Below are 27,886 nucleotides of genomic sequence, written 5' to 3' on the forward strand. Positions count from 1 at the left end.
AGGGGACTTGTTTTGAAAAATGCCTCTTTCCCCCCAGCTCAAGAGAGGTGAGTTATACATACAACTTCTGCAGTTTTGCCTAACTGATGGTTGAAAAGAGGTATCTCTGTGTGACTTTATTTTTATAGCTTTTTAAAAGTTCATCAAGTGATTCCAAACATACCACCCAGATAGAGATGCTCTTCTGGAGCCATTGACTGGCCTAGAAGGTTTCTGGAAGCCAGAATCATGCACCTTCTGTCCACGTGGGGCCTGGTTTATAGAAATAACTCATTTATTGAATGTAATGAGAAAGAATGAAGGAAAAGTCACCATTAAACTTACTCTGTGACTTAAAATCTTTGTAAATCCTTAACTTCTTTTATGGAGCCAACCTAAGATCTGTTCCCGTGTGGGTTGGCCCATTTGGGGATGGGAGTTGTCTGCTGTGCGTATAAAGCGTGAACCCCACTAATTAGGCTTTCTGGTATGGAACTTCTGAGTCAGATGAGGAACATTGCACCTTCACCTGACGTTCCTTGATGTTTCTGAGATGCTGACCACTCAATACTCTTTGCACTTTGATACACTCCCCAAAGTATACAACTGACAAGAGGGTTTTCTTTCTTTCTTTTTTTTTTTTTACATGAATAATTTTCAATTTACTTGACTCATTTCTGTGTCCACATAGCAGTTAAAATGTTCCCCCTGGGATCCACATATGAGCCCATGCTCTGTCAGGATTTTCCAGCTGCATCTGCTTTGCTGTGGTCTGTTAGGAGGCACGGAGCTTTGGGACAGGGACAAATCTAGGTCCTTGTCCTGGACTGGACTTGAGGATTCTAGCATCACTGAGCCTCAAGTGTCTTGTGAAACATCCAGGTTAGGGTCCATCCTGCAGAGGAAGGGAGAGAGCGCGGTGGTGTTCACCATGTGTGTTAAAGGCTCTGGACAAAGCCTAACAGTTTCATACAATTAGAGAAAACTAGCTGGTATCTGTGTGCGTTACAGAATCGTGGAGTTGGATGTATGCGGGAATCAGCGAAGTACGACCTGTGGGCCGAATCTGGCCCCCTGCTTGTTTTTATAAATAAAGTTTTATTGGCACATAGCCACATCCATTTGTTTACAAAGTGTCGATGGCTGATTTCCCACTGCAATGGCAGCACTGAGTAGCCGTAACAGGAGTTGTATGGCCTGAAAAACAAAATGTTTTACTAACTGGTCCTTTATGGGAAAAGTTTTCTGACCCTCTTTCTCAATCCCGATGCCTTCATTTTTGCGGTTTGGCCTCTGAGATAATAAAACCCAAGTCTGGAACTCTTTCCATCTTTCTGGAATTTTCCAAAGTGTGGCCACAGGACCAGCTACATCAGAATGTCCCCGACCTGGGAAATCTGAGTTTAACAAGCAGTCCAGGTGGTCCTCCTTTCTAGAATTTAAGAAGCAAGTGCTGGGTACCTTTCTTCTTCCCTAGATTCTTCAAACTGCATAAGCAAGCATTCATCAATCTGATGGTTGACACCTCACTTGCAATATCTTAATTCCAAGCTTTTCCTGTTCATAAACAAAGAAAAGCAGCTCTGTTGTTTTCCAGTTCTTTTTACATTTTCACATAAAGCTGTAGACATGAGGGATGTATGGGTAGACCTCGGAGATACTGTAAGCTTGGTTCCAGAGCACCACAATAAAGCAAATCACACTGATTTTTTGGTTTCGCAGCACATGTAAAAGTTATGTATAGGGAATTCCCTGGTGGTCCAGTGGTTAGGACTCTGTGCTTTCACCACCAAGGGTGAGGGTTCGATCCCTGGTCCGGGAACTAAGATTCCCGCAAACCAAGGCGTGGCCAAACATTTTTTTAAAAAGAAGAAAAATTAAGTTATGTACGATATATACTATCCTGTAGTCTGTTAAGCATACAGTCACACTATGTCTAAAAAAAGTGTGCGTACCTTAATTCAAAAGTACAAAGCAAAACAAAAAAACACAATTTCAGTAGTAACATCAAAGATCACTTGGTCACAGATCAACATAACACATATAACCATAGTGGAAAAGTTTGAACTGGGAGAATTGTCGAAATGTGACACAGGCACGAAGTGAGCCAGTGTGGTTGGAAAAAGGATCCCAGTAGACTTGCTCAGGGTACGGTTGCTGCAAAGCTTCCATGTGTAAAAAACACAGTCTGTGCAAAGTGCAATAACGTGCGCTGAGCGTCATAACGTCCTGACGTGCGCTGCTCCTCCGGAACACGGTGTTGTGTCTTGTTGACCCCGCAGCCTCCCATCGTGCCCAAAGTGTGCAGCGAGGGGGACGCCTCCAACTTCGAAGCTTATCCCGAGAACGACTGGAACACGGCCCCTCCGGTGTCACAGAAAGATCTGGAAGTCTTCAAGAATTTCTGAGCATGGGCTCCCCACCCGGAAGGTATCTCTCTTTTTTTTTTTTTTTTTTTTTTTTTAATATCAAGGCATCTCTTATTTCATTCATTAATTTTATCAGTTGAATTCTGTTTCTTTCTTTTTTTTTTTTTAAACATATACAGGTATCTATTCTTTTTCAAATTCTTTTCCCCTTTAGGTTGTTAGATAATATTGTGCCCAGTTCCCTGTGCTCTACCGTAGCCCCTTGTCGGTTGAACTTATTTACAAAACAGAAACAGACTCACAGACTCAGAGAACGAACTTATGGTTATGAGGGGGGAAGGGACACATTGGGAGTTCGGGATTGATGCGTACACACTGCTGTATTTAAAATGGGTAACCGGCAAGGTGTATCTTTATGTTTAGTAGTTAAAAATCAGCGAGGTTGACAGAACCTCACGTGCAGGAGGTCTTGCATAGACCGAGGGGGGCTCCTCTCCCCGCTTCGGGCACGAGCGATGTAGCAGAACCAGCCAGAGGCCTTTCCAGGGCAGCCAAAGAAACAGCCGGTGGGTGTGGGCTGCACGGCCAGAGCAGCAGCCTCGCCACCAGGATCTCACTCCCCGGGCCGACCCGCCGGGGCAGGGTCTGTACCAATACATAAGGCTCCTAGGAGGCGGGCGCGCCTGCACGTTTGAGAAGCATAGCTCTTGTGGCTCCTTCCTGGAATCCCCGAGGTCCAGACCACAATACTTCCCAAGTATCTTCAGAAGGGCTCTTGGGTCTCTTTTCGTTAAAAAGGAATCATCTGAGAACAGCTCGTAGGAAATCAGCTAAAGTTAATTTGAGATTTAAAAGAACTGATTTTGAGTCTCTTATTTCCACGAACCTTTGAAGGTCTATGACTCTCTGACTTTGAAGGTCTAGTTTATTTAGTTATTGAGTTAGATGAATTGCCTTTTCTTTTTCTCCCCAGTATCTAGGGGTTGGTTTTTATTTTTTTAATTTTTATTTGTTATTGAAGTAGAGTTGATTTGCAATAGTGTGTTAGTTTCAGGCGTAGCAAAGTGATTCCGTTGTGTGTATGTATATAATTTTTTCAGATTGTTTTCCATTGTAGGTTTTTGCGATATATTGAGTAGAGTTCCGTGTGCTGTACAGTAGGTCCTTGTCGTTTTTCTATCTTTTACATAGTAATGTGAATCTCTTCATCCTGAACTCCTAATACATTCCCTCCCCATTTTTCCCCTCTGGTAACCATAAGTTTGTTTTCTGTGTCTGTGAGTCTGTTTTTGTTTTGTAAATAAGTTCATTTGTATCATTTTTTTTTCTAGATTTATAGTGGAATTATTTTTACTGTACTTTGGCCAGTGGCAGGGGGGCAGTATTTGATGACATTCTTGATGAACCCTTGGAAGTCAGGAGATCATTTCACGATCACGTTGCTTTCTGTTTATTCAACCAGTTTGCATTTTGCTCTTCTAAAAGCCAGACACAGTCATATTTTTTTTTTATAAATTTATTTATTTATTTATTTTTGGCTCTGTTGGGTCTTCGTTTCTGCGCGCGGGCTTTCTCTAGTTGCGGCGAGCGGGGGGCCACTCTCCATCGCGGTGCGCGGGCCTCTCTTGTTGCGGAGCACAGGCCTAGGACGCGCAGGCGCAGCGGCCACGGCTCACGGGCCCAGCCGCTCCGCGGCACGTGGGATCCTCCCGGACCGGGGCACGAACCCGCGTCCCCCGCATCGGCAGGCGGACTCTCAACCGCTTTGCCACCAGGGAAGCCTCTGGACACATTCATATTTTAATCTATCTCAGTAATTTTACCAGCTGGTGTTTTCCGCTGAGCGATTAGGTGTGATGATTCTATGTGAGAGGATATTCTTTGATGAAGCGAAATCTAATACTATAGGTGAGACCCAAGTTCAGCTTCATTACAGGATTCCGGAGCTATATTCTGGAGCTATGTGACTTAATCGTGCATCTTTGTGTGATTACTGCTTTTCAGCAGGTGGAGACAGATGTTAAGACAGCTGGCAGGGGACCTCTCACCTCCCTGTGCCTTGCAGTTTCCTTCATCATAAAATGTTTTTTTCTGGTTGTATAATCCTCCAGCAAAGCACGCTGAAAGTAGGATCTGTTCTTGCACGAGTGAATCTCCTTTTCTCATCGTGGATGCGGAGGGGCTAGCTCTGTGGATGTCAACACCATAGAACATTAAAAACCCAGCTTTAAAATATCGTTCCATTTCTCTTATTAGGCATCTCCTCTCCTTAGAATTCAGGCTTGTGGGTCTTTGCAGTAAGAATCCCAAAGGAAAGTTTGGTTTCTTCTGTGCAATTATTGTTGTTGTTGTTCTTAGGATGACAAACTTTACCCAGGTGTTTAAAAACTAACAAAATCCTTTGTCTAATTTCATGCCAGAAACAGGGTGATTTGAGCCTGCCTGGGACAGATGGCTGCCCCCAAGCATCTCCTTAATGGGATAAGGACTTTTCCACATTTATATACACCCGGATGTACATAACGAGATTGCAGAGCCGTTGACGTTTGTGGACCTAGAATTATTTAAGCAACTGGAAATCGACTGCACAGTAGGACATTTTGAAAAATTGTTTGGTTGTAGATTTTATCTTCTTTTTAGGCTTGTGTTCCTGCTGGGATATCCTGGGGTATTTTTTCTCGTAGACTTTATAAGTTTGAGCTGAACTTGTTCAGATACAACCACGAATTATGTGTGTGCTTGTGTGTGTGTGTGTGTGTGTATAGAAAGGACGGTGTGCCTGGAGCAGGGAAATTGTGCAGTGAAGTAAATGTTCCTACTTTCCAGAGCCTATGCTGTTTATGTTTCAGATTTTTTTTCAAGAATCTATTCTCTTGGGGACAAATTTTAAAAGTATGATATGTGCATTTTTTATCATCTTATATGCATTTTATGGTTGTATGTGAAGAAAATATCATACGACGGTCTATATCCAATACCTTCAGTGCTTTGCGTCTGGTAGTCTTAGGTCATGAATCCAGGACGACAGGGAAGGAGATGTGGGTTTGAACTTTACTGCAAGACTAGCCGTTGACCATGAGTGTTATTCAAGGAGTTTTCTCTATCGCATTAAGAAATTTCATACTCTGTAGGGGGGTGGCTGTCTATTAATATTCCAGGTTAAATCCGTGGACCAAAATGCAGCTCCCAAAGCAAACTAGTAGCTTTCTGTATTGGCTCAATGAACCCATACAAATGTTTTCTTCTCCCTTTGGTTTCAGGAAGAGTAAGAAACAAAACGGATACGATGGAGGTGCTTGAACCTCCCTCGTTTCTGCTTAGTTCCACTTCTTCTTGTCAATGTTCAGTCCATCTGGTTTCATAGACCTGGTTGGCTTGTGCAGAATGACCACTGGGTGAGATTCGTTTCCCTTTGGACGTGATGGTGAGGGTCCCCGGAGGAGTGCTGTGCTGTGCCTTCCCCTCAGCACTGATCATGAAAGCCAAGTGTTGAGTGGGTCGCCACGAAGTCTGTTGCTGTTTAAATATGGGTCTTCCCAGAAGCAGTGCCTGGGCAGAGGTCCTTGGTGTCTGTCTGGTCCTTCATGCATTTCCTTCTCTACTCCCTGCTTCTGCTTTCTGATTCTAAACTTTGCTGTGAAAATCTAAAGGCGCCGCCCGTGTTCTGTTGGCTGTGAGTCAGCGGGAAACACAGCATTGCTCAAACCTGCTAGGTATCCGATCATAGGGCCCAGCCATGGCCTTCTCTCTCCGTGGAGGTCTGTGCGTTTAAGAAGGAGGTTCCAGAGCCTTCAGTGGCTGCAGGGATGTACCCAGTAGGTCTCCGAGATCTCCTCTCCTGCGCCCTCCCTTTTCCCGCCGAGAGAGGTCCAGCTCCTTGGGCAGCCGGCGCGGGGCAGAGTATGTCCCACAGGTGTGCTGGTGTCAAGTGTTGGGTGCCCCCTGAGCTCTCAGCCCCCTCCCAGGCCTCGGCAGGCTCTTTGCCATCAACACGGTTTTTCCTGTGCTGGGCCAGGAAGGCTTTTCTTCCTAGAGCCCTTGCCTACCTTTCTCCTCTGCAGGCACATCTGGGGATGTGGAGAGCTGCCATTTGCAAAAAATCATACATTTTTTTTTTCCCGTAGCAAAAATGTCAGAGGAGTAGCAGTCACCTCTCAGATTTGGCCAGTCTCCACTCACGAATCCAAAAACAAGGGCTGTGTGTATTTGAAGGTGACTGAAGGCAACTTACACCTATAAAAGCTTTAAATTGAAGGCACGAAATCACCCCCTTCTCATAAATGACCTCGTCTTCAAATAGAAACCAACTCCATAAGTGAGAGCGAGTCCAAGACTTAGTAAAATAAACCCTTTACAATGAGTAGCTCAATAAAAATTTATTTTCCAAGGGTGCGCTTGGATAAATGTTCCCACAGAGCTGTGTTTTCAGTCTGTACTTTTCAGGCACCGTGCTCTTTGGATGAAGCCATGGGCGACAGGGGCTAAAATTCTACCGTGCAGTCTCTGCACTGTTTCATCGTTGAATGTCACAAGGTTAAGTCAGCAGAGCAAACCTGCGTGGAGATGTAGACCCACAAGGAAAAACATGTCTCGTGTCTTCTGACTATAAAAGTGAACAATTGTTATTTGGTGCCTTATGCTTAAAAAAATACAAAATAAATGAAACACCTTTCTTGAACAGAAGGCAAAGTTGTGCGTACACACGACCCCTATGTGTGCCTTTCGGGGTTCACTCTTCCTGTGCAGGGTTTAATTTATGAGATGAAAATAGTACAAGAATGCGTGAAGACACATTGCCTTCATTTTGAACAAATATGCAGGGAAAACAAAAGTTCAAATGCATCGATGACTTGGTCCTTAAAAAACGTTGTCATTGACCATCAGCCGTGCAAAACATTGAAAATGAAGAGGAATTCCACCAGTACCAGGTGGTGTCTGTCTGTCCCACCTTCCAGACCCTCATGCCCACTTAACTATACAAAGCGTTACCTGCCGGTGGCCAGGGCACACCTTAAGTGCTCTGACGTAATGCAAAGATGGGTGTGATCAAAGGCGTCTGAAGCACACGGCACGCCCCCTATGTATGGCCGAAAAATAGCTCGCTCCCTGGAGGCCTTCTGCCGTGTTCGCACATCGGATCACAAATAATCAGGGTGCAAAGTTTTGAAGAAACTTCATATCCATCGGCACAGCATTCAGAGCCGGAAAAGGACAGATTCATTTTTGTTTTCTGCATTTTGACAAGTTGGTAAATGGCAATGCTATTTTAAAAGTCTTTAGGAAACGCATTTATTGCAAGAGGAGGTGGGTTGAGGTGGGTCCCGTTTTCCTGAGGGGATTGTCTCCAGCCTCTGCTTGGATAGGCATCTGTAAAGCTGAGAAGGACATAAAATCACAGCTGATCATACGGCACAATGTTCGTGGCCACAGAAGTTGGAGTCGCGCTCAGCAGAAATGTATCGTCCGCCAGCAATGGAGAAATCGTGATTTATGCTCTCCACACGTCAAAACATGCAAAAGAAACTCCAGTAAGCAGGTGACAGGTGTGCATGTCGCACCATCACGATGCTTTAAAACACCACCTCCTTGTTCCTGCTCCCGGGGCAGCTGCACCGTCAGTTGTTTGTAAACGTCTTGTGCAGTGTTTTGTTTCCCTCCGTCTGTCCGTATGTCCAGACTAACGTGCTACCAGCCACAGCGTCACCAGGAGCGCTGAGCACTTGAGTGGTGGGACACACAGTCACCCTGTCTGCGCACAACCTAAGTTGCCTCTCAGTTTGGAGCCTCTTTAACTGTAAAATACAGCTCCATCCTGTTCACGCAAGACCCCCGACACACCTCCCTGTAGGCACCGAGGGCCGCCCACCCAGCTGAGCTCTGCGGGCTGCACCAGATCCCATCAGAACATCAGAATCCTCACGTTAGCTGCAGGTGCAGGAAAGATGGGATTTTTTTTTTTTTCCAGCCCTTTGATTTTTGCATCATGAAATTTACACAATCACAGAAGCCCTTGATGGCTCCCAATTGAGATTTGAAGTGAGATGCCTGCATTATTCTTTTTCCAGGGGTCCGTCTCCCTGGCGTGTATTTTACACATGTTAGGCACACCCTACATACTGTGTGTACCCTCTATCCCTGTTTCTGACTAGTTAGTTCAACTTCCGTGGATGTTGTTGAGTTACCAAAAACAAAGAGAAGAGCACATGCACAATTGTCTTAATATGTTTGAGTAGTGTTGTGTGTGTGTGTGTCTGTCTGTCTGTCTGTCTGTCTGTCTTGTTGGAGGTGGAATGGGCGGGGGGATGCTTTCACCAAGCATAATGTTTTCGTATCAAGCTTGTTTTTGCAGACCCTGTGGGCTTGCATCCAAGGAGCAGTGCTTCGTAATCAAAAGGAAATACTCTGTAACGGTTTCCTCTAAATTATTGTGTCTTAAGATGTTCTGTTGATCTCCCATGGTGCACTCCTCTGTTATTTAAGTAAAAGTCATTACGTGTTTGTTTCTGCAACTGGGATTTGAAGCCTTTCTGCTCGCAGACCGTCTTTCCTGGTTCCCTGAGCTGCTTTTCCAGCTCTGCGGGGCGGCCAGAGCTTCCTTCTCTCTTGCGGGGTGAAGCTCCTGGGTCAGAGACCCGCTGGGTCATCCAAGCTTCTCATGTGGATTGAAACACCCTGTCAATTCCTTGCGCAATGGAAATCACTGTGATTTGTATATATACCCTAGGAAAATTTTACTGCTGTCTAATTTATGGAAGAATACTATTGATTCCAGGTTTGTTTAATAAAACTTTGTATCTTTTAAGACAAAGTCTGCCTCTGGTCTGCTTCTTTGGTCACAGGGAAAGCTGTAGCTTTTCTGCTTTCATCTAGCCTAGGTGTCAGAAGTCTTTCTTTTTCTTTTTAATTTTTTATATTTTACTGAGATGTAATTGACCAAAAAACTATGTTTGTTTCAGGTTTACAGCATAATGATTCTATATATGTATATGTAGCAGAAAAATACCCCAGTATATCTATTTAACATCTGTCCCCTTCCATAGTTACAAAATGATTTTCTCGTGCTGAGAACTTTCCAATTCTCCCTTAAAACAAGTTTCAAATATATGATACAGTATTATTGTATTTTCTTCTGCAGAGGGCCAGGTGGTTAATATTTTTGGCATTGCAGGGCAAGCAGTGTGCAAAAGCAGCCCTAGACAGTATGTAAATGAAGGGGCATGGCTGTGTTCCAATAAAGTTTTATTTATAAAAAGAGGCTGGGGGGCTAGATTTGGCCATGCTTTGCCAGCCTCTCGTCTAGTACCCAAGGGTGTCTTTGCCAGTCACCTTTGCAGTTTGTTCAGAATGTGCCTCCATCACTGTCACAAAAACTAAAATATTTTAAAATTTCATTCTCATCACTCAAGTAGCTTGGCACCCAGCTTTCCAAGTTACCTTTGCAGTTTGCTAAAAACATCCTCCCTTCTTCACTGTAAGTCACCTCGTGTGTGATTTATAACATTCATATCACACCGGTACAGCCAGGTACCAAGCATCACACCCAAGCGAGGATCACGTAAGAGCCTGTTTATTACTTGGTGGCTACACTGGTCCACCTCTGCTCATGGAATTCCTTTGACAGGCACGGCAGCTTAGGGTCTGGCTGCAAACCTTCTGGGAGTGACGGTCTGGAATTTCTATAGAGCAGGTGCTTAGGGGGTGACATTCTGGTTTGGGGGAGAGAGAGAGAGAGAGAGAGAGAGAGAGAGAGAGTGTGTGTGTGTGTGTGTGTACATGCACACACACATCCATGCATATTTTGGGAGAAAATGAGAAAGAGGGTTTTTGAGGGACTGATGGAGTCTGTGTTGCGAAGGAGCTAAATTCTTCTGTCTCCTCTGCCATTTTGGATGCCCTCATTGGTTTCTTTCTTTTTCTTTCTCCTTTTTTTTTTTTTCCTTAACCATACTCTGTTCATGGACGTCTGGAAGCCAATCTCATTTTGCGTTCTTGTTAAAGAATCCAACAACCTTGTCTCAAGAAGTTAAGGAAAAACAGGTGTGGTCTCAATCCGAGGCTGCCTCAGGTATCGCCTGCAGAAAAAAAGATTTTCTTCTGTTTTTGGAGCTCCCCCTCCATACAGGACAGTACCTGCTTTACAGGGTTTTTTTGGTTTGTTTTTTTTTTATTGTAATATAGTTGGCATAGAGCATTCTGATAGGTGTTCCACGTGTATGATTGCCCTTGTAGCAATAGCTGCCGTCTCTACCAGGTTACCTAATTATCATTTTTGTGTGTGTGTGTATGTGGTGGGAATAATTAAGAACTAGTCTCTTAGTAAGGGTGACGTTTATTATACAACATTATTGTCTGTAATCACGGTGTTCTGCATTAAATCTCCAGGACTTATTTACCTACTAGTTGCAACTGTATATTCTGATCGACATCTCTCCTATTACCCCTCCACCCCACAGCCCCAGTAACCACCTTTTAACTCTGTTTCTATGAATTTGACTTTCTTAGATTCTGCAAATAAGTGATATCATACCCTATTTGTCTTTCTCTGTCTGGCTTATTTCACTTAGCATACTAACCTTTAGGTTCGTCTGTGTTGTCAAGAATGGCAGGATTTCCTTTTTTATGGCCTAGTAATATTCCATTGTATGTATCTGTATGCCATGTGTCCTTTATTCATTCCTCTGTTGATAAGACACTGAGGTGGTTTCCACGTCTTGACTGTTGTGAATAATGCTGTGAATCTGAGGGTGCAGATACCTCTTCAAAATGCAAATCAGGGCTTCCCTGGTGGCGCAGTGGTTGGGAGGCCACCTGCCAATGCAGGGGACGTGGGTTCGTGCCCCGGTCCGGGGAGATCCCACGTGCCACGGAGCGGCTGGGCCCGTGAGCTGTGGCTGCTGAGCCGGCGCGTCCGGAGCCTGTGCTCCGCAACAGGCGAGGCCATGGCAGTGAGAGGCCTGCGTACCGCAAAAAAAAAAAAAAAAAAAAAAATGCAAATCAAAACCACAGTGAGATAAACTTCACACCTGTCAGAAGGCCTATTATCAAAAAGGTAACAAACAACAAATGCTGAAGAGGGTGTGGAGAAGACAGAGCCCTCCTACACTGTGGGTGGAAATACGAAGTGGTACAGCCACTATGGAAAACAACATGGAGGTGAGGTTCCTCAGAAATTAAAAGTAGAATTACCACATGATCCCGCAATCCCGCTCCTGGGCGCGCGCGCTACCATTTAACATTTAAAAATAGGATATCCGCCCCCTCCTTTAAAGGTAACAAAATTGAGGCCAAGAAAGATAAAGTTATTCACACAGAGTCTCTTAGTTAATATTAATAAATCATGGAGCTGAGATTCAAACTCCATCTGATTTCCTGCTCATTCCAATGCACCACATGACATTTCAATAATAAAAATATTAGGACAGTCATTGAAGAAACAAAGAACCAGATTCTCTATATTTGGAGGAGAACATTGGATGCCGGGCAAACTGTCAAATGCTGAAGACCTCCAGTCAGTGGATTGATAAGAGCATTGACAGTTGGATGCTTTGCTTTGTCTTAAGGCAGAAAACCGTGATCTCCTTGAACCCTTTTGAAAGTCAAAGTTATTAGCAGGCAAATTACCTTCCAGAAATGCAGGCGAGAGACTATTTTAAAAACCTGTGAAGCTACGAGCACAGATAAACTTTTATTTTTAAATTGTGGTTAAAAAGTGCATCACAGGAGATGTACCCTCGATAAAATTTTAATTGCAAAGTACAGTGTTGTCAAGTACAGATGTTACTGAACGCAAGTCCGTGTGCCCGACGTACAGTGAGGCCAAACAAAGCGAAACGTCGGAGTTCGGAGCAGAGAAAGGTTTATTGCAGGGCTTGCCAGGAGACCGGTGGCTCAGAAAATCCCCTACTCCCTGAAGGGTTCCAGCAAAGCATTTTTAAAGGCAAGGGGAGGGCGGGGTAGGGGGTAGGGTTGTGGCACCTTCTTGGTGCTGGAATCCTTTGTTCTTGCGGCTCTCCAGGTAGGCTAGGTCACCGTGTTGCCGTAAACCTCCAACAAGACGCCTGTTATTCTCTGTTCTGCAATCTTTTATCTCTATGTGAACCGAAAAGTGTTCTACTGGTAAAGGTCAGAGCCGTGAGAGTGTGCCATCGTGCATATGTCAGGCCACAGGCGACGTTCTTTTACAAAAGGTGCAGAGGGACCGTCACTGACCACAGGCGACCAAGGTCAAGGGAACAGGTAACTGGTTTTCCCTGTTACACAGGCACCGCCAAGTACAGCAGCTCCGCAGGATGTATTGCTCTCGCATAAGCAAACTGTGTACCCGTCGGACAGTGAGTGAGTGCCTCCCACTGCTCCTGGCCCCTGGCCCCCGGCCCCCACCTTTGGGGCCGGGTCTCGAATTTCACCCGAAATGTTTCCAGCTCTCAAGAACATCATGGAGAATAGACTGAGGCTTTGGTATCTGGTTATAAAGGTCTGGCTTGGAGCCCACTGCCCATTCAGCTTTTATAGCCCCCCCGGGAGGGCAATGTCTCGGAAAGCCACTGGCTGAACAATGGTGCCTTCTCATGAATCAGAATTTGTGTGCAGGCTATTTAAAACCAGTGCCTTAGAGAAAGCGGGAAGAAAAAAAAATAAAATCCACAAAAGGCACAGTTTTTAAAGTGATGTCATTTCAGTAAGTGGGAAAGAACAAAGGTTAATTTGGCCCACGGAGATGGGAATTTTGGCAGTTCTTATCCACTGTGCTTATTTTTGTCAAGCTGGAGAATCACGACCCAATGCCTAAAAGGCAAAGGGGGAGGGTTGTGCAGAGTACATCCTGATACCCGAGAACTCTCCATTTCCCGGTGGCCAGATGCTTATTTATTTATTTTCTTAAACTGATATCCTTTTATTTAAAAAAAAATTATTTATTATTTTTGGCTGCGTTGGGACTTCGTTGCTGCGCGCGGGCTCTCTCTAGTTGCGGCGAGCGGGGGCTGCTCTTTGTTGTGGCGCGCGGGCTTCTCACTGCGGTGGCTTCTCTTGTTGCGGAGCACGGGCTTCCTTAGTTGCAGCTCGTGGACTCGGCAGTTGTGGCTCGCGGGCTCTAGAGCGCAGGCTCAGTAGCTGTGGCGCACGGGCTTAGTTGCTCCGCGGCACGTGGTATCTTCCCGGACCGGAGCTCGTACCCGTGTCCCCTGCGTTGGTGGGCGGATGCTTAACCACTGCGCCACCAGGGAAGTCCCTGGCCGGATGTTTAGATCCTTGGCTTTTTCTTGGGAATCTGTTGTCTTTTCCTTCTTAAGGGAAGGAGCCCCCGTGACCTATTTGGGGGAGTTTATGCCGCTTTCAGAATGTCATCTTAAAGAATTGGGGCTTTAGCAGAGATCCCCTAATCCGTGCGTTTTAAGGCTTGACTGTGGTCATGGTGGGAAACCTATCTGGCGTATTTAGCAGAGCCATCCAGAATTGCAGCCACATTTCAGGCTGGGGTCTTTTGTGGGAAACCCATAGGTGATTGCTCTGAATCCCCTTTTTTTTTTTTCCTCACATGAACTCCAAGCTCTGTGTTGCTGATTTCACAAGGGACCGAATACTAGGGAGGGGTTAGAAGAAAGCTGTAGCTCTCTTTCCCATCATGTCAGTGAATTTAAAACTTGATCCTCTTTTCTACTCCTTCATTTCCATTGTTCACCGTGGCACACACCCGCTTTCTGGCTCATCTGTGCATTTTACAGTATGCTTATCAATACTCTGTCTTTGTGGACTCATATTTTCTTTTCTCCAGCCCTTATTCCCAGTCTCTGCACATTTGTACTTTGACGAAAAGTTGGTCCAGTGCTTTCTGCTTTTTTAGTTTGTTTTTTTGTTCGTTTGTTTGTTTAACAGCTGTTGGGTCGAAATTGCCATGGACATTGCCTGTGGCCATTGCTTTCTTACAGTCTGCTCTGGGATGCCGGTTGGACGGATTTTCCTTCCTAACGGTGGTGGAAGGTCTTTGTCAGCTCTTGACAGCTGGTGATGGGGCAGCCAGCCCCTCCACAAGACGTTTCCAGCTCTCACTGAAGATCTGTTACCGACCGGGGCTCTTGGCCTCCTTAATCAATAGAAATTGATCAGAGGCCAGACAAGAAATTCAGGCAAAGCTTTACTGGGCTCCCTGCTACAGAAGCGGGGAGCGAGAACAAGTAACAGGTGCCCTTGCCCGGCTCCCCGAGGAGGGGGCAGCTGGTTTCCTTCTACGGGGTGAGGGTAGGGGTGTGTCCAGGGGCCGGGCCAGAGGGGTGGCTTAGGGCGTCTGCCCGCCCCTTTGGCGGTGTCGAGTGCAGGACGCATGCGCAGCGCCCGCTTTTGCTCTGCGCTCTTCAGGCGTCACAGTTGGGTTTTTGGTCCCTTTGTATCTTTTGTCCAGAATTTGCCCCAACCGCGCATGCACGCGGTTATTTTTAGTCCCATACAGTCTGTTTATATTTTGTTGCTGGACGAGAGGTGTGTCCAGGTTCAAGCACTGCGGCACTGCGGCAAAGGGTCCCAGGTCCCAGCCAGTCTCAGATCTGGGTAGACGTTTGGACCTCTGGGTACCTGGGAGGGTTCTCTTTGCAAAAGGGGAAGAGATGCCGGTGGAATTCCATGCGCCTTACTCTTAGCCCTCTCAAGGCAGAGGCTGAGTTTTCGTGGCTCCAGAATTCACCATGTCCTTGTCAGCTATGGAAGACCCTGACATTTTTAACCATTTCCCTATGTGTCCATCCCAGTTTTCATTTTATCTCCTTCATCTCCTTTGGCTCTTACCTTTGACATTTTCCATTGGCTTTCACTGATAATCGGCTTCATTTTCTGTGCTTGGAAAAATATTCTTTCAGTCATGACCAATCATCCTCTTTCTAAGCTCCCAGTAGATGCACTGTTTCCACCCAGGCAAGATAAACTTGATAGCCCACTTTAAAAAGATAGTCAGCATTTTTCGAGGCGTCTGGTTAACCGCTCAAATTGGTAATGTTGCATACGTAAAGCAATTACTTAGAACAGTTTTGGAATCGTAGTATGGAAATCGCGCAACATTTCATGAACGGTATAAACGTAACGAAGACAGGTGTGCCGATCGCTCATGGCTGACGGATGCCCTCCGCCCTCCGTGGGGGGCCCGGGGCGCCGCACATCAGTCATCCAGCCCCAGATGCCAGTAGCACTCAAGTTCAGAGGCCCTGGACATTAGCAGAAGACTCTGTCCATCCACCGGTCTATCTATATCTGTCTGTCGACCTGTCTATGTCTGTCTGTCTATCCATCGTTTGCACCGTTTCTTTTTTTTTTTTTTTGCGGTACGCTGGCCTCTCACTGTTGTGGCCTCTCCCATTGCGGAGCACAGGCTCCGGACGCGCAGGCTCAGCGGCCACGGCTCACGGGCCCAGCCGCTCCGCGGCACGTGGGATCCTCCCGGACCGGGGCACGAACCCGCGTCCCCTGCATCGGCAGGCGGATTCTCAACCACTGCGCCACCAGGGAAGCCCTGCACCGTTTCTTTAAAGAACAACCGCTCACCTGTCTTCTCATAAAGGGGTCCCTCCTGCGTCGTATTTAAAATCTCAACTCATTTCTCCTGCCGCTGCTCACCAACCCCTTCCTTCGTCTATTTTTCTCCATAGCACTGGGCACTTTCTAATGGGTTAGGTACATTTTTCTTAACTCATCTTTATTGTCTGTCTCTCCCCATTATAATGCAAGCTCCATGGAGGCGGGCAAGTTGGTCTCTGGTTTTGTGCAGTGTTGTATGTCTGGTGCCTGGAACGGTTCTCAGTACATGCAGGGACACCCTCATATGAACCTCTGTTATGTGTAGTTTCTCTGCCACTAAGCGTAGAGAAACTTACTGCGCTTTCCTTTGCAAGGAGGAGACGGTCTCCTCCTGTGGGCAGGGTGCCCTTATGTAATTTATGTATTTAACTGCTGAAAAGAAGGGAATTTTTTTGCACTTTGTACGTCGCACACCATGCTTTATTATAAAATAGTGTGCACGTATATTCACATGTGGTTGCATCTTTGTGGGGGGGGGCAGGGGTCCCCCTCCCCAGGTCATGGACCAGGACCGGTCCGTGGCCTGTTAGGCACCGGGCCGCACAGCAGGAGGTGAGCGGCGGGCGAGCGAGTGAAGCTCCATCTGCATCTGCAGCCGCGCCCCTTCGCTCGCGTTACCGCCTGAGCTCCCCCTCCTGTCAGGTCAGCTGCGGCATGAGATTCTCACAGGAGCGCGAACCCCACCTGTGAACTGCGCGTGCGAGGGCTCCAGGTCGCGGGCTCCTTATGAGAATCGAAAGCCCGGTGGTCTGAGGTGGAGCTGAGGCGGTGATGCTAGGGCTGGGGCGCGGCTGCAAATACAGACGATCGTGAGCAGAGAGGCTTGACTGCACGGAGACCAGCATCATAAGTCAGTTGCTTGCAGACTCACCTCAAAACCCTGTCAGTGAGTGGCAAGTGACAATGAAGCTGCATCTTACGGAGGAGACTGGACATAAGCCACTCACGTCACGGGTCCCTGTCTCCCATCAGCCCCCCAGATGGGACCATCTAGATGCAGGAAAACAAGCTCAGGGCTCCCACTGATTCTGCATTATGGTGAGGTGTATCATTGTTTCATTATATATTACAACGTAATAATAATAGAAGTAAAGTGCACAATAACGTGATGTACTTGAATCATCCTGAAACCATCGCCCCCACCCCCACCCCCGCCCGACACCTGGTCCGTGGAGAAATTGGCTTCCACGAAACCGGTCCCTGGTGCCAAAAAGGATGGGGACCGCTGGTGTGGGGTGTGTATCTGGTGTGTGTATGTGTGTGTATATCTGGGGTCCGTGTGTGTGTATCTGGGGTGTGTGTGTGTGTCTGGGGTGTGTGTGTGTGTGTGTGTGTGTGTGTGTGTGTGTGTGTGTAGCAGTCATTTCTAGAAGAGGATCAAGAAACAAAATGCTGGATTCAACGGATTTGCTCAATTAAATTATGATCAGATACTGCCCGTTGCAACCCAGAAACACTTTTATCAGCTTACACCCATCAACGGAGAATAGAAGTTTCCCATAGCCTTGTCCACAGCAAGTGGACAGGCCAGCTTTCATAGTTTTTGGTAACTGGACTGGTTTAAAGAAGTGATATCTCAATATTTTCAATACACATTTCTGAGTGAGATTTTGCACATAGTCACATGTTTTGGACTTTCACATTTCTTTATTTTTGAATTGCCTGTCCTTTGCTTAATTCTTAGCAGATCATTATAAATCCCCCTTCACCATTTCTTCAACTTCGGAACTTTGCAAATAATCCCATTGAAAGGGATTTTCTTAGTATTTTAGGTTAGTAAGACCACGTGAAACCTGTATTAATTTTATTTTTTTATTAGCGCCCACCGTATACTTTGTTTTACCATCCGTGTGTAGTGTTTGCGTATACATTAGCAGATGTAGATCTACAGTGTTTCTCTAACATCTGAAAGTAAATGAACAGGGGTTTTGAAGCATGTTATTGTTCTTCTGGCCAGTTGTTCTGAACGTTAGGGGGTTGCAGCATTTTCTGTTTCTACGTTGAGAATATTCCTATTCTCAAATTTATTCTTCTGCTTTCTGTTTAACAGAAAGCTGCCAGTGGAAGGCAGTTGTCTCCTAAATTTGCACGTAGGCTCCTGGGTCTTTTAGTTTGCTTTAAGAACCATTTAGTAGCTCAGAATATATCTTTCTGGATTTTCACGCCACGTTTATTTTCCCGTCAATTCCCACCATCATCAGTATCCTGATCACACTTAGAAAACCGGTCATTGGCTTGCCAGGTGTAATGAACCCCATAAATAGCCGGCTGCTCTAATGCCTTGAGACCAGGAATACAGAACTCAGCTGTAGTGGTGTTAACGAACTCAGGTCTCGGTGCTCGCCACTCTAAAGCCAATACTCGAGAGGCAGGCGTTGGTAGAAAGGAAAGTTTGCTTTATTCCGGATGCTGGCAACCGGGGGAGAAGGCGGACTCATGTCTAAAAGCCACCTCTCCCATGCTGATCAGTGGGCAGGAGCTTTCAAAGGGAAGTTTCAAGGCGGAGGGACGGGGCTCCGTGCAGAAACGGCACAGCCAGCTCTGGTCGTCCTCTTGAAATTGGTGCTGTGGTGGAGTGATCAGTATCCTCTTGATTGTTTTCAGGACGCTTGGTCTTCAGTTCCGAGGTCAGTTTGTTGCCGTTTCCTTGAGGCCGGTTCTCGGAATGGTGGCAGCTTCTGTCATGGCTACGGCCTGGTCATCGCGCAGTTCACTTCTCCCACCCGGCGGGGGTTTCAGTATCTGCAAAACAGCTCACAGGACATGGCTCAGAATACAATCTGTAGTCCCTGAGGAGGGACTAAACGTCCTTGACTTTGTTTCATGGCTCAACTGTTCTTATTTGGTTTTATTTGACTGTTTTCCTTTGCTTCTGCATTTTCTCACTTCTCTGATTAAAGTTATTCTTTGGCTAAAGTTTTTCTACAGAGAAGAGGCAGGTGGAGGACATTGGATGGGGGAGTGTCTGTCCTGAGAAGAGGCCACGTAGGGTCTTGCTCTGCTTCAGCGCTGCAGAGGCTTAGAAGGTCTTAGGTGGTGGTGTGCTTTGTAAACCAGTTCTACCGGGGGGAGTGAGGCCCTGACGCGTAGCTTCTCCCGAGTCCCGTGGTGTCAGGACTTGATCCCGCCGTGACTGATTTCAAGCTGCCGACAGTTGAAGTGCTGGCTCACAGAGTTCTTCAGAATTTAAGTCCCCTTCCCAGCGCTGGAAGAAGCCAGCTCTTAACTGTCTCCAGCACAAGTGCTCCAAGAAGGAGGCGTCCTGGATTCAGCACAAGTGCTCCAAGAAGGAGGCGTCCTGGATTCAGCACAAGTGCTCCAAGAAGGAGGCCTCCTGGATTGGCTTAGTGTCTCTAGAGGGATGAGGAACCTCCGTCCACACTTTTCTTCTTTTGCTTGTCCTTCTCCTGGTGGGTCTAGGAGCTCCTGAGGCTTCACATAGGGTCTGCCTGCTTCCTCCATGGAAGAGACGTCCCACCTGCTGGTAGGCAGAGCCAGTCTGCACCTTCCCCCCAGTGCAGGAGCCCCAGGGCTGGGGCAGAAATGTGGCTTTCCCACCCTCTCTTTCTCTCCTCTACCTCTAGGATTTTAACTTGAACCGTGAACACACGAATGGGAAATAGAAAAACGCCTCACTCTTCATCTCTCCTCCTCCAAACTTCCTGCTTACTTACCTACATGTTAGATTCTGATACAGCTTGGCAAATTGGCCTTCAGAAAATTTTCTTCCTGTTCCTACTGGTTCAGTCGTTAAAAAAAAATACTTTTCTTCAGATCTTTACCGCCGTGTACTTTAAAGTTACTTTTAAGGTTTTTTTGGCTAACTACCTAGGTAAAATGTATTTCACCTTGATATGCATCTCAACATGTTTTTTGTCGGGTGAACTCTTTGGTTTTCTTTTTTCAAATTTTATTTTTCATACCATTTTTAATGGTTACACCCCATTTACAGTTATTACAAAATATTGGCTGTATTCCCTGTGCTGTACCCTACATCCTTGTGGCTTATTTACTTTTATACCCACTAGTTTGTGCCTCTTAATCCCCTCCCCCATCTTGCCCCTCCCCACTTCCCTCTCCCTCCTGGTAACCACTAGTTTGTTCTCTGTATCCACGAGTCTGTTTCTTTTTTGTTATATTCACTAGTTTCTTGTCTTTTTTTAGATTCCACGTATAAGGGGAGTCATACAGAATTTGCCTTTGTCTGACTTACCTCGGGAAGCACAGTGCCCTCCAAGTCATTGATGTGCATTTTTAAATGAACCAAGTTGCCCATCTGTTACATGTTATTTTCTTCATGTTGCTTTGAAACGGGTGAGATAACTTATACCATCTGCCCCTTCCGTTGGTTGTCTTTTCCTAATAGTTTATATATATGCCAGACACACGGTAAAGCGGCAATTCCATATGGTTTGCGTTTTCTTGCCATGGGCGTACATAACTTATTTTAGAGAAGGGCAACAAACATTGCTGTGTGCCGGAATCACCAGATAGTTGGGGTTCTTTGAGCCTTTTGTATTAAACGTACTAAGGAATAAACGAACAACCAAAACAAGAAAAAAGCAGCCTGAGAAAGAATCATAAAAGTAGGGCGAGATTTGAAAGTAAACCAGAGTACAGCCAATATACAGCCAATGAGCTTCCGGAGTTTTTTTTTTTTTAAAAAAAAGGCTGTGGAAGGCCTGTATTTTGGCTCCAGGGAAGATTTCCAAGATATATTGGTATGTGGGAAAGTGAATTTAGAATTCGCTCAGGTGAATCCGTTGTGTTTTCGTTTTGGGGGTGAAACCCTCAAACACCTCGGGAAACTACACATTTTTCAGCATGTTCATACATCTGTGGACCCAAATCCATAGAAAAGGTCTAGAAAGACACACATCAAACAGATAACAGCTGAGGGAAATTGAGGGAGATTGCAAAGAGAAACTTTGGGTTTATTCCCTTTTATTCCTCCGTGGTTGGAGTTTTGAAACCAAACCCCAAAGTAAATATGACTGCCAGAACTGAAAGGACCTTAGCATTCGAAGCGCCTGAGATTTCACATCTCTGTGTTTATCTGGTGGCGTCCTTTGTCTTGGCGCCCAGGATTCCAACGTGCAGCTCTGCCCACGCGTGGCCATCTGGGTAGGTAGCTTTTTCCTCGGTAGCATTTTTCGATGAAGCCTCTCTTTGCCGTGAAACACCTCCCCAGCCTTCAGCCCCTCCCTTATCACCATCATGCCAGGCTGTGTCAGGTCGGGTCGAGGGATCTTTGTCTTGGATTGCAAACCCTTTACAGGAAGATACCACACGTGCTCTTTAGCCGTGTGGCCCCCGCCTGGTGCTGTGAACCCCTTGTGCGTTCTAAAAATATCCCGTGCGTTCACTTTGATGATCTGTTTGTTTGATGTCAGCAGAGTTAGATGGAATACCTAACTTTTTTACAGCCCTGTCTTCATTGCTGGGCGAGAGGCGCACGTGTTAAGCATTATGTTCATGTGTGCACGAGGAAATTATTGAGGAAAAGGATAAATTACAATCCTTAAAAATAGGCATAGGACTCCTCTTAAATCAGAGTAATTGGAAAATGACTGTTATTAAACATTTCAGTCCAAATAATTACACATTCCGAGCAAGAGTATAACGTTTGTAACATTCTGCTCTATAACCAGCTAATTACAGATTATATGGGGTGATTCCATTCTGATTTTGGCTCATGAAAGGGCGAATGATGATGATGATTATTATTATAGGTTTTTATGATTCCTTTTTTTTTATAGGGCTATCAGATCTAAGGTCTGTTCATTAGTTCATAAATGCCTCACGCCAGATTGTTGTAGGATCTATTTTGGGGTTATAATGTGGTGTCTGTGGCATCTGACAAACTCATGTTTTAATTTATTTCAGAAACTTCTGGGACTTGAAGGCAATGTGTATTTCTAAAACACATTTTTGTTCCATCATAAGTGTTCACTCATGTGTTTAAAAGATGTGTTCTCTTCACAGCGGTTGGGCCAGCCAACGGAGATTTGAGTTAAAAATTGACATGGGTTTGGGCTTGAGCAGATTGTAAATTCCATCCTTCCTGCAGATAAGGAGAACGCACTGTTTAGGCGTAAAAAACCAAAAACTGTGAGATCACACTCTGAGCTACTATTTCTGGAGAAATGAACTGAAATGTAAGACTCTCAGTATTTCATTGGGACACAGTGTCTCTCGTTAGGGAGGGAGATAGTAGAGCCTTTATTTTTAAGCCAAACCCAGCCGAGCAAGTTAACAGTTAATAATAGACAGTGCACACAACTTCAGAAGAGTATTTACCAGCGAAAGGGACATGCAAAACCTTCCACGATTGCATTTCTCATCTTTCATGAGGTAGACGACCCTTCCTGACTGAAATTCTCTTCTGCCCTATTCACTGAAAAACAATGGATGCCAAAGAATAAAGACCAAACGTCAGTCACAGAGACCAGAACCATAATTATTAAAACAACAAAACACTGTACTATATGTGTAGTGCACAGACAGGGCTGGTCCGAAGAGGTCTCTGTAGTTAATTGTAAAAGTATTAGCTATGACCCGGAATGGACTCCCAGGCTGCTATGGGACAACGTGTAGATAAGTAATTTCAGCATCACCAAAACATCCTATAATTATTTATAACGGCGGTGGAATTTGGTATTTCCTGTGCTTTGGGGGACCCGTGAAAGACAAGAGTCATGTTCCTTCCATTAGCGGTTGTGCGGTCAGCAGGGCGCGCACGTGCCCACCGCCTTGCCCGTGTCGTTCTCCAGGGTGTAAGGCAGGAACCGAAGCCTCTTTTCGCCTGTTTTATTCGGAAACGTGCTCTTTCTCGTCGGATCCAGTTCTAGAAAGCTTGCCCTTCGAATGCCGAAACCAGTTTTCCCCGTTTGGGGGCGAGAGCCTTAGTGGAAGGATCGCTTCCGTTTCATCGATCCGCCACGGCAGCAAACGCGGTCGTTTAACGTGTCCGGACCCACGAAGAGAACTCGGAGCCGGTGACGCAGCCCCGCGTGTCCCCTTAACCCCGTGTCCGGCTGGCTTCGGGCCGCCCTTATTCCTCCGCTGCGAAGGGGTCGCCGTGGTCCCCGAGCTCGGGGCTGGGGGCAAGGCGTTTTCTGAATCCTTGATTCTTGCATCACACCCCGCGGCCCCACGCGGGAACCCCTCGGGTGGGGACTGTTGCGCGACAGGCGTTTCTGTGTAGCTTCGGCCGCGAAGCGTGCTGGAATCCACGGCCTCCGCAACGCCCGCCCCCCCAGCGACGTTCGTCTCGCCTGTCTGCAGCCTCCCCGGCCAGCAGCACCCGCCCGGGGAAGCGCACGGAGAAGGACGGTGACGCGCCCAGAGGGTGAGGATGGGGCCCACTCGGCCGCCGCGACCTCGGGTCTGAGCCCGGCACCGGTGTTTCTTTCCGCGGCAGGACAGCTGCTCTCGCCTGGGACCCGCGTGCACAAGCCTTGCGCACGGGGGGCGGGGGGCCGAGCCGTGGGTGCCTTGGGAAGGACGGTATCGGGAACGCAGGGCAGGGTTTCCACACACACACACACACACACACACACACACACACGCCCAGAAAGGGCTCATAAAGGCACATGCACACACACACACACACACACACACACACACGCCCAGAAAGGGCTCATAAAGGCACACGTGCACACACACACACACACACACACACACACGCCCAGAAAGGGCTCATAAAGGCAGGGTTATTATAGTACCATCTGCTACACACACACACACACACACGACCAGAAAGGGCTCATAAAGGCACATGCACACACACACACACACACACACACACAGAAAGGGCTCATAAAGGCAGGGTTTTTATAGTACCATCTGCTTCACACACACACACACACACACACACTCCCAGAAAGGGCTCATAAAGGCAGGGTAGCCAAATAAAATACAGGAAGCCCAGTTACATTTGAAGTTGGGGTAAATGCTGAATCATTTTTTAAAGCATAAGCATGTCCCCAACTAACGTACGTACTTAAAAAAAACTATTCATTATTTGCCCCGGCTTCAAATGCAGCTGGTAGATAGACTAGTGGTAAGTGTAAGTGTGTCCAGCGCAATATTTGGGGCCTCCTTTTACTTGCAGGCGTCCTGTAATTTGGTTTGCTAAAGCAGCAGCCGTCCATAAAGGGCCCTGTTGCTAATTGTTTGTGACAGAGGGATAATCGTCTAGCGACCCCCAGATGCTTTTACTCAGAAGGAAGTCTAAATAGGGTCAACTTAAAGAAAACAAACCTTAACAAATAAGAGAACAAGCCTCTCCTTCACGAAAGAGAGAGGATGGGCAGAAAAAGAAACGATCCTCGAAACGAGCTTGAAGAATGACACTGTCCGTCAGTCCGCCCGGGTCGCCATCGTGGTTCTTTGCTACAATGTCACATTCTTCTTCGGGTTGCGTTTATCCCGCTTGGCAACGCTGTGAACCTTGGAGAGAAAAAATAAAATATACTGGGCTTGCGTTTGTGTCTGAGCTGACCGTTCACCTACAGTCCTACCCGTGAGAGACGCTAAGTGATGTCAACATTCTGAAAAATAACTACCAGATGATACATCTGGGCAGTCGTAACAGTTTTATAACTATTCCTATCGACTTAGATTCTCCCGTCTCCTCTTGCCATTGCAGTGGCTTTCAATATTATTTCGTGGTGAAAAATAAACAGGACATTCTTCTTCCTGCTGCCTTTAAGGCTTTATAATAATAAGTAAACAGTTCTTTCCTGGCCACCTAATGTTTATACAGGTGGAGCTTGTTTCTCTGGGCAAAGGAAGACGTTTTGAAAGAATGCATGCAGTGGCTTTCTGTCTTCTGTGACATTTTCTTTTCGTGAAACAATGACCTGGAAAGCAAAAGTCTACATTTAATCCAAGTGCTTTAACGTTGTTTTTCCTGGAAACCAGCAGCTAGCACGGTGGCTGCCAGCACAGTGGACGCGTACTAGGCGCTGGCTCCTGATTCATGCAGGACACCTGGGTGAAGTGTGCTTTGCAGACAGAATCGTTACAACAGACTAAAATGCATGTATCCACGGGACTTTGGGGGCAACCACATTTTCCTCGAGATTCTAGAAAAGAGAGGAGGCAGAGCCATAGTACGTGTGTTCCCACTGTCTGTTGCCTGCTTTCCCGCTCTTAAAAAAAGATGGAAAGGAGATGAATATTGGTGTGACGTAGGCAGGGTCCAGTTGACGGGGCGATGGTGGTTCACAGACTTCCAGAATTCATCGGATGGACGGACGAGGCGTCAGGTGAAGGGGCTAAGGGGGCGTCTGTGTCACCACTTAGAGGACTTGCCCTTATGGGGTCGGGACATGGGAACCTCGCGTCCAGGGCCTGGCTCCGTGTTCATACAGAGTCCTTGCAGCTGAATCAGCGGTGGCAGTTTTCTGTAGACACGTATGCGCTGAAAGGCCACGTCGGGGACGACAGTGGATTGCGTGGCTCTTGCAGAGGATCCCCTACCGCGGGGACATCTGGATCTCGTGGCTGTAACACACACACGTGGTTCTAATCAGTGGAGAGGACGCTTGAACCTGTGTTAACAGGATCAGTCCTCCTTTTGGTTACCTTAGATTCTTGCTATTCTGGGACCAGAGGACACCGGGTTTTCGAGGATTTGTGTTACGGTACTTTATGTGCAGGGGGAGCCGCGAGCCCCAGAAAAGAAGCAAGTTTTTAGGAAGCCGAGCAGGAAGGACAGAGGAGGATGGACAGAAGCCGTGAGTCCCACAGAGGAGGAGGCGGGGAGGTTACCCCTGCCCTAGTTCAGTGAACCCCACCTTCGCTTTCTCTGCGTTCTTCTTCTGGTCTGAGACGATGCTGTCGTGACCATCAGTACACAACATGTGTGCCACCTAAAACCTCTGTCGTGGGAGGAAGGTAATAATAATATTACATCTCTCCCTTTTTGGAAATACGTTGTGTAAGAGACACGGCACAACGTAGGTTCATACATGGGTGGGAGAGATGGTATACTTTCAAAATGATTGGAAAAACGAATGAGAGGTTTAATTACAATTTTAGCAATGGTGCATATATTGTATATTTCATCGTGTGTGTGTGTGTGCGTGTGTGTGTGATTCCACAGCACAGAATAGTATGAAACGCTCGTCTGTGTGACAGCACAACCGTTGGGGTCCAGCAGGATACTGAGTTTCTTGTAGCTGCCCTCGTGAAGAGCGTCTGGCCAGACTCTAGATTTTCACTAAGTACGGGGACATCTCATGACCCAGCCCTATCCATTGTAGGTATAAATCCCAGAGGAATTCTTACAGAAGTGTGTAAGGTGACGCATCGCGGGTATTTCGCGTGGTTTAAGGCATTCCAGGCTGTCCTAGGTGGTCATCACCCCATGAAGCTTGTAAAACACGGTAGATGCGTGCCCCAGGCAGATACACCGTTACCATCGTTGGAGTTCCAGCTACAAGATGAAGTCTTAAACGCATTTTTTTTTTTTACATCTTCATTGGAGTATAATTGCTTTACAGTGGCGTGTTCCTTGCTGCTGTATAACAAAGCGAATCAGCTATACATACACATACATCCCCATATCTCCTCCCTCTTGCATCTCCCTCCCTCCCTCCCTATCCCGCCCCTCTAGGTGGTCACAAAGCACCGAGCTGATCTCCCTGTGCTATTCGAGCTGATCTCCCTGTGCTATGCGGCTGCTTCCCACTAGCTATCTATTTTACATTTGGTCGTGCATATATGTCTGTGCCACTCTCTCACTGCGTCCCAGCTTACCCTTCCCCCTCCCCGTGTCCTCCAGTCCATTCTCTACGTCTGCGTCTTTATTCCTGTCCTACCCCTAGGTTCTTCAGAGCCATTTTCTTTTTGTCAGATTCCATATATATGTGTTAGCATACGGTATTTGTTTTTTCTCTTTCTGGCTTCATTCTGCTATTGTTAAGTTTATTCCATACAGTGCCCAAGATAAGGCAAGGCTTAATCATTGTTCATCTCTTGAACTTATCTACAAAACAGAAATAGAGTCACAGACATAGAAAACGAACTTATGGTTACTGGGGGTAAGGCGGGGGGATAAATGGGGAGACTGGGATTGACATATACACACTACTATATATAGAATAGATAACTAAGAAGGACCTACTGTACAGCACAGTGAACTCTACTCAATACTCTGTAATGGCCTATTTGGGGAAAGAATCTTAAAAAAAAGTGGATATATATGTATAGTTGATTCACTTTGCTGTACAGCAGAAACTAACACAGCATTGTAACTTAACTGTACTGCAATAAAAAAATTTCTTTAAAAGGGAAAAAAATAATTGTTTGTCTCTTAATTTGGCTTAGAAAAGGCTAATTTTCTTGTTAACAGCAGGCAAAAAAAAGCAGCAAGATATTCCACTTCACCCTTGCACTCGAGAAAATGCAGCATGTTCTTGATGAGGTCCTTCTGGGTGAAAAGTTGCTGATGTGAACAAAAGCAAGGGGGGCAGGGGAGGGTGGATTACCTCAACTAAGACAAATTTGCTAAAGAAAGAGTAAAATCAAAAGTCTTCTTTTTTTTTTTGAAAGAGTATTCTTTTCTCAAAATTGATCCAACGTAAATGTCATTTTTCGTGTCCAACGGGGCAGCCTTTGTGGGCTGGGACCTGAAACAAAGGCTGGGTCCCTAAACTGGAGAAGATGAGCTGCAGGGATGGAGCCCGAGGAAAATGCTGACACCCGTGGAAATGCCTTTGATGTCTGTAACCGTAAACAGCTGTCCTTTGCAGATCACTGGGCGATGGTCATCAGTTTGCAAATGTTAGGTGTGGTTGGTGCAGAAAAAGGCATCGTGCTGACTTTATTATAAACTATTCTTGGGAGAAGGCAAAGGCCATATGGGAGTAGAAAGACCCAGGATCTGACACGGATTGCAAACATCTCTCCGACTTCGCTTTGTGTTTGCAGCGATTTTGCTGATATTTTCCAAAGGACGGCTTGAG

General features: G+C 46.3%; 1 protein-coding gene across 2 annotated transcripts in view; it reads left to right on the top strand.

Moving 5' to 3' along the window:
- PRKX (protein kinase cAMP-dependent X-linked catalytic subunit) overlaps window positions 1-8,857 on the top strand; it is an 86,874-nt gene extending 78,017 nt beyond the window's left edge. The window contains exons 7-8 of one of the 2 annotated variants that reach the window (XM_059050687.2): window positions 2,262-2,409; window positions 4,769-5,180. In XM_059050687.2, the coding sequence (XP_058906670.1) occupies window positions 2,262-2,387 (126 nt within the window). In that variant the 3' untranslated portion in view covers window positions 2,388-2,409; window positions 4,769-5,180. Of the gene's footprint in view, window positions 1-2,261; window positions 2,410-4,768 lie in introns of both variants that reach the window. The other variant, XM_059050686.2, reaches the window with a different exon arrangement.
- Window positions 8,858-27,886: the final 19,029 nt, after the last annotated feature.

This window comes from Kogia breviceps, chromosome X (assembly GCF_026419965.1).
Source record: "Kogia breviceps isolate mKogBre1 chromosome X, mKogBre1 haplotype 1, whole genome shotgun sequence".
NCBI classification, from domain to species: Eukaryota; Metazoa; Chordata; class Mammalia; order Artiodactyla; family Physeteridae; genus Kogia; species Kogia breviceps.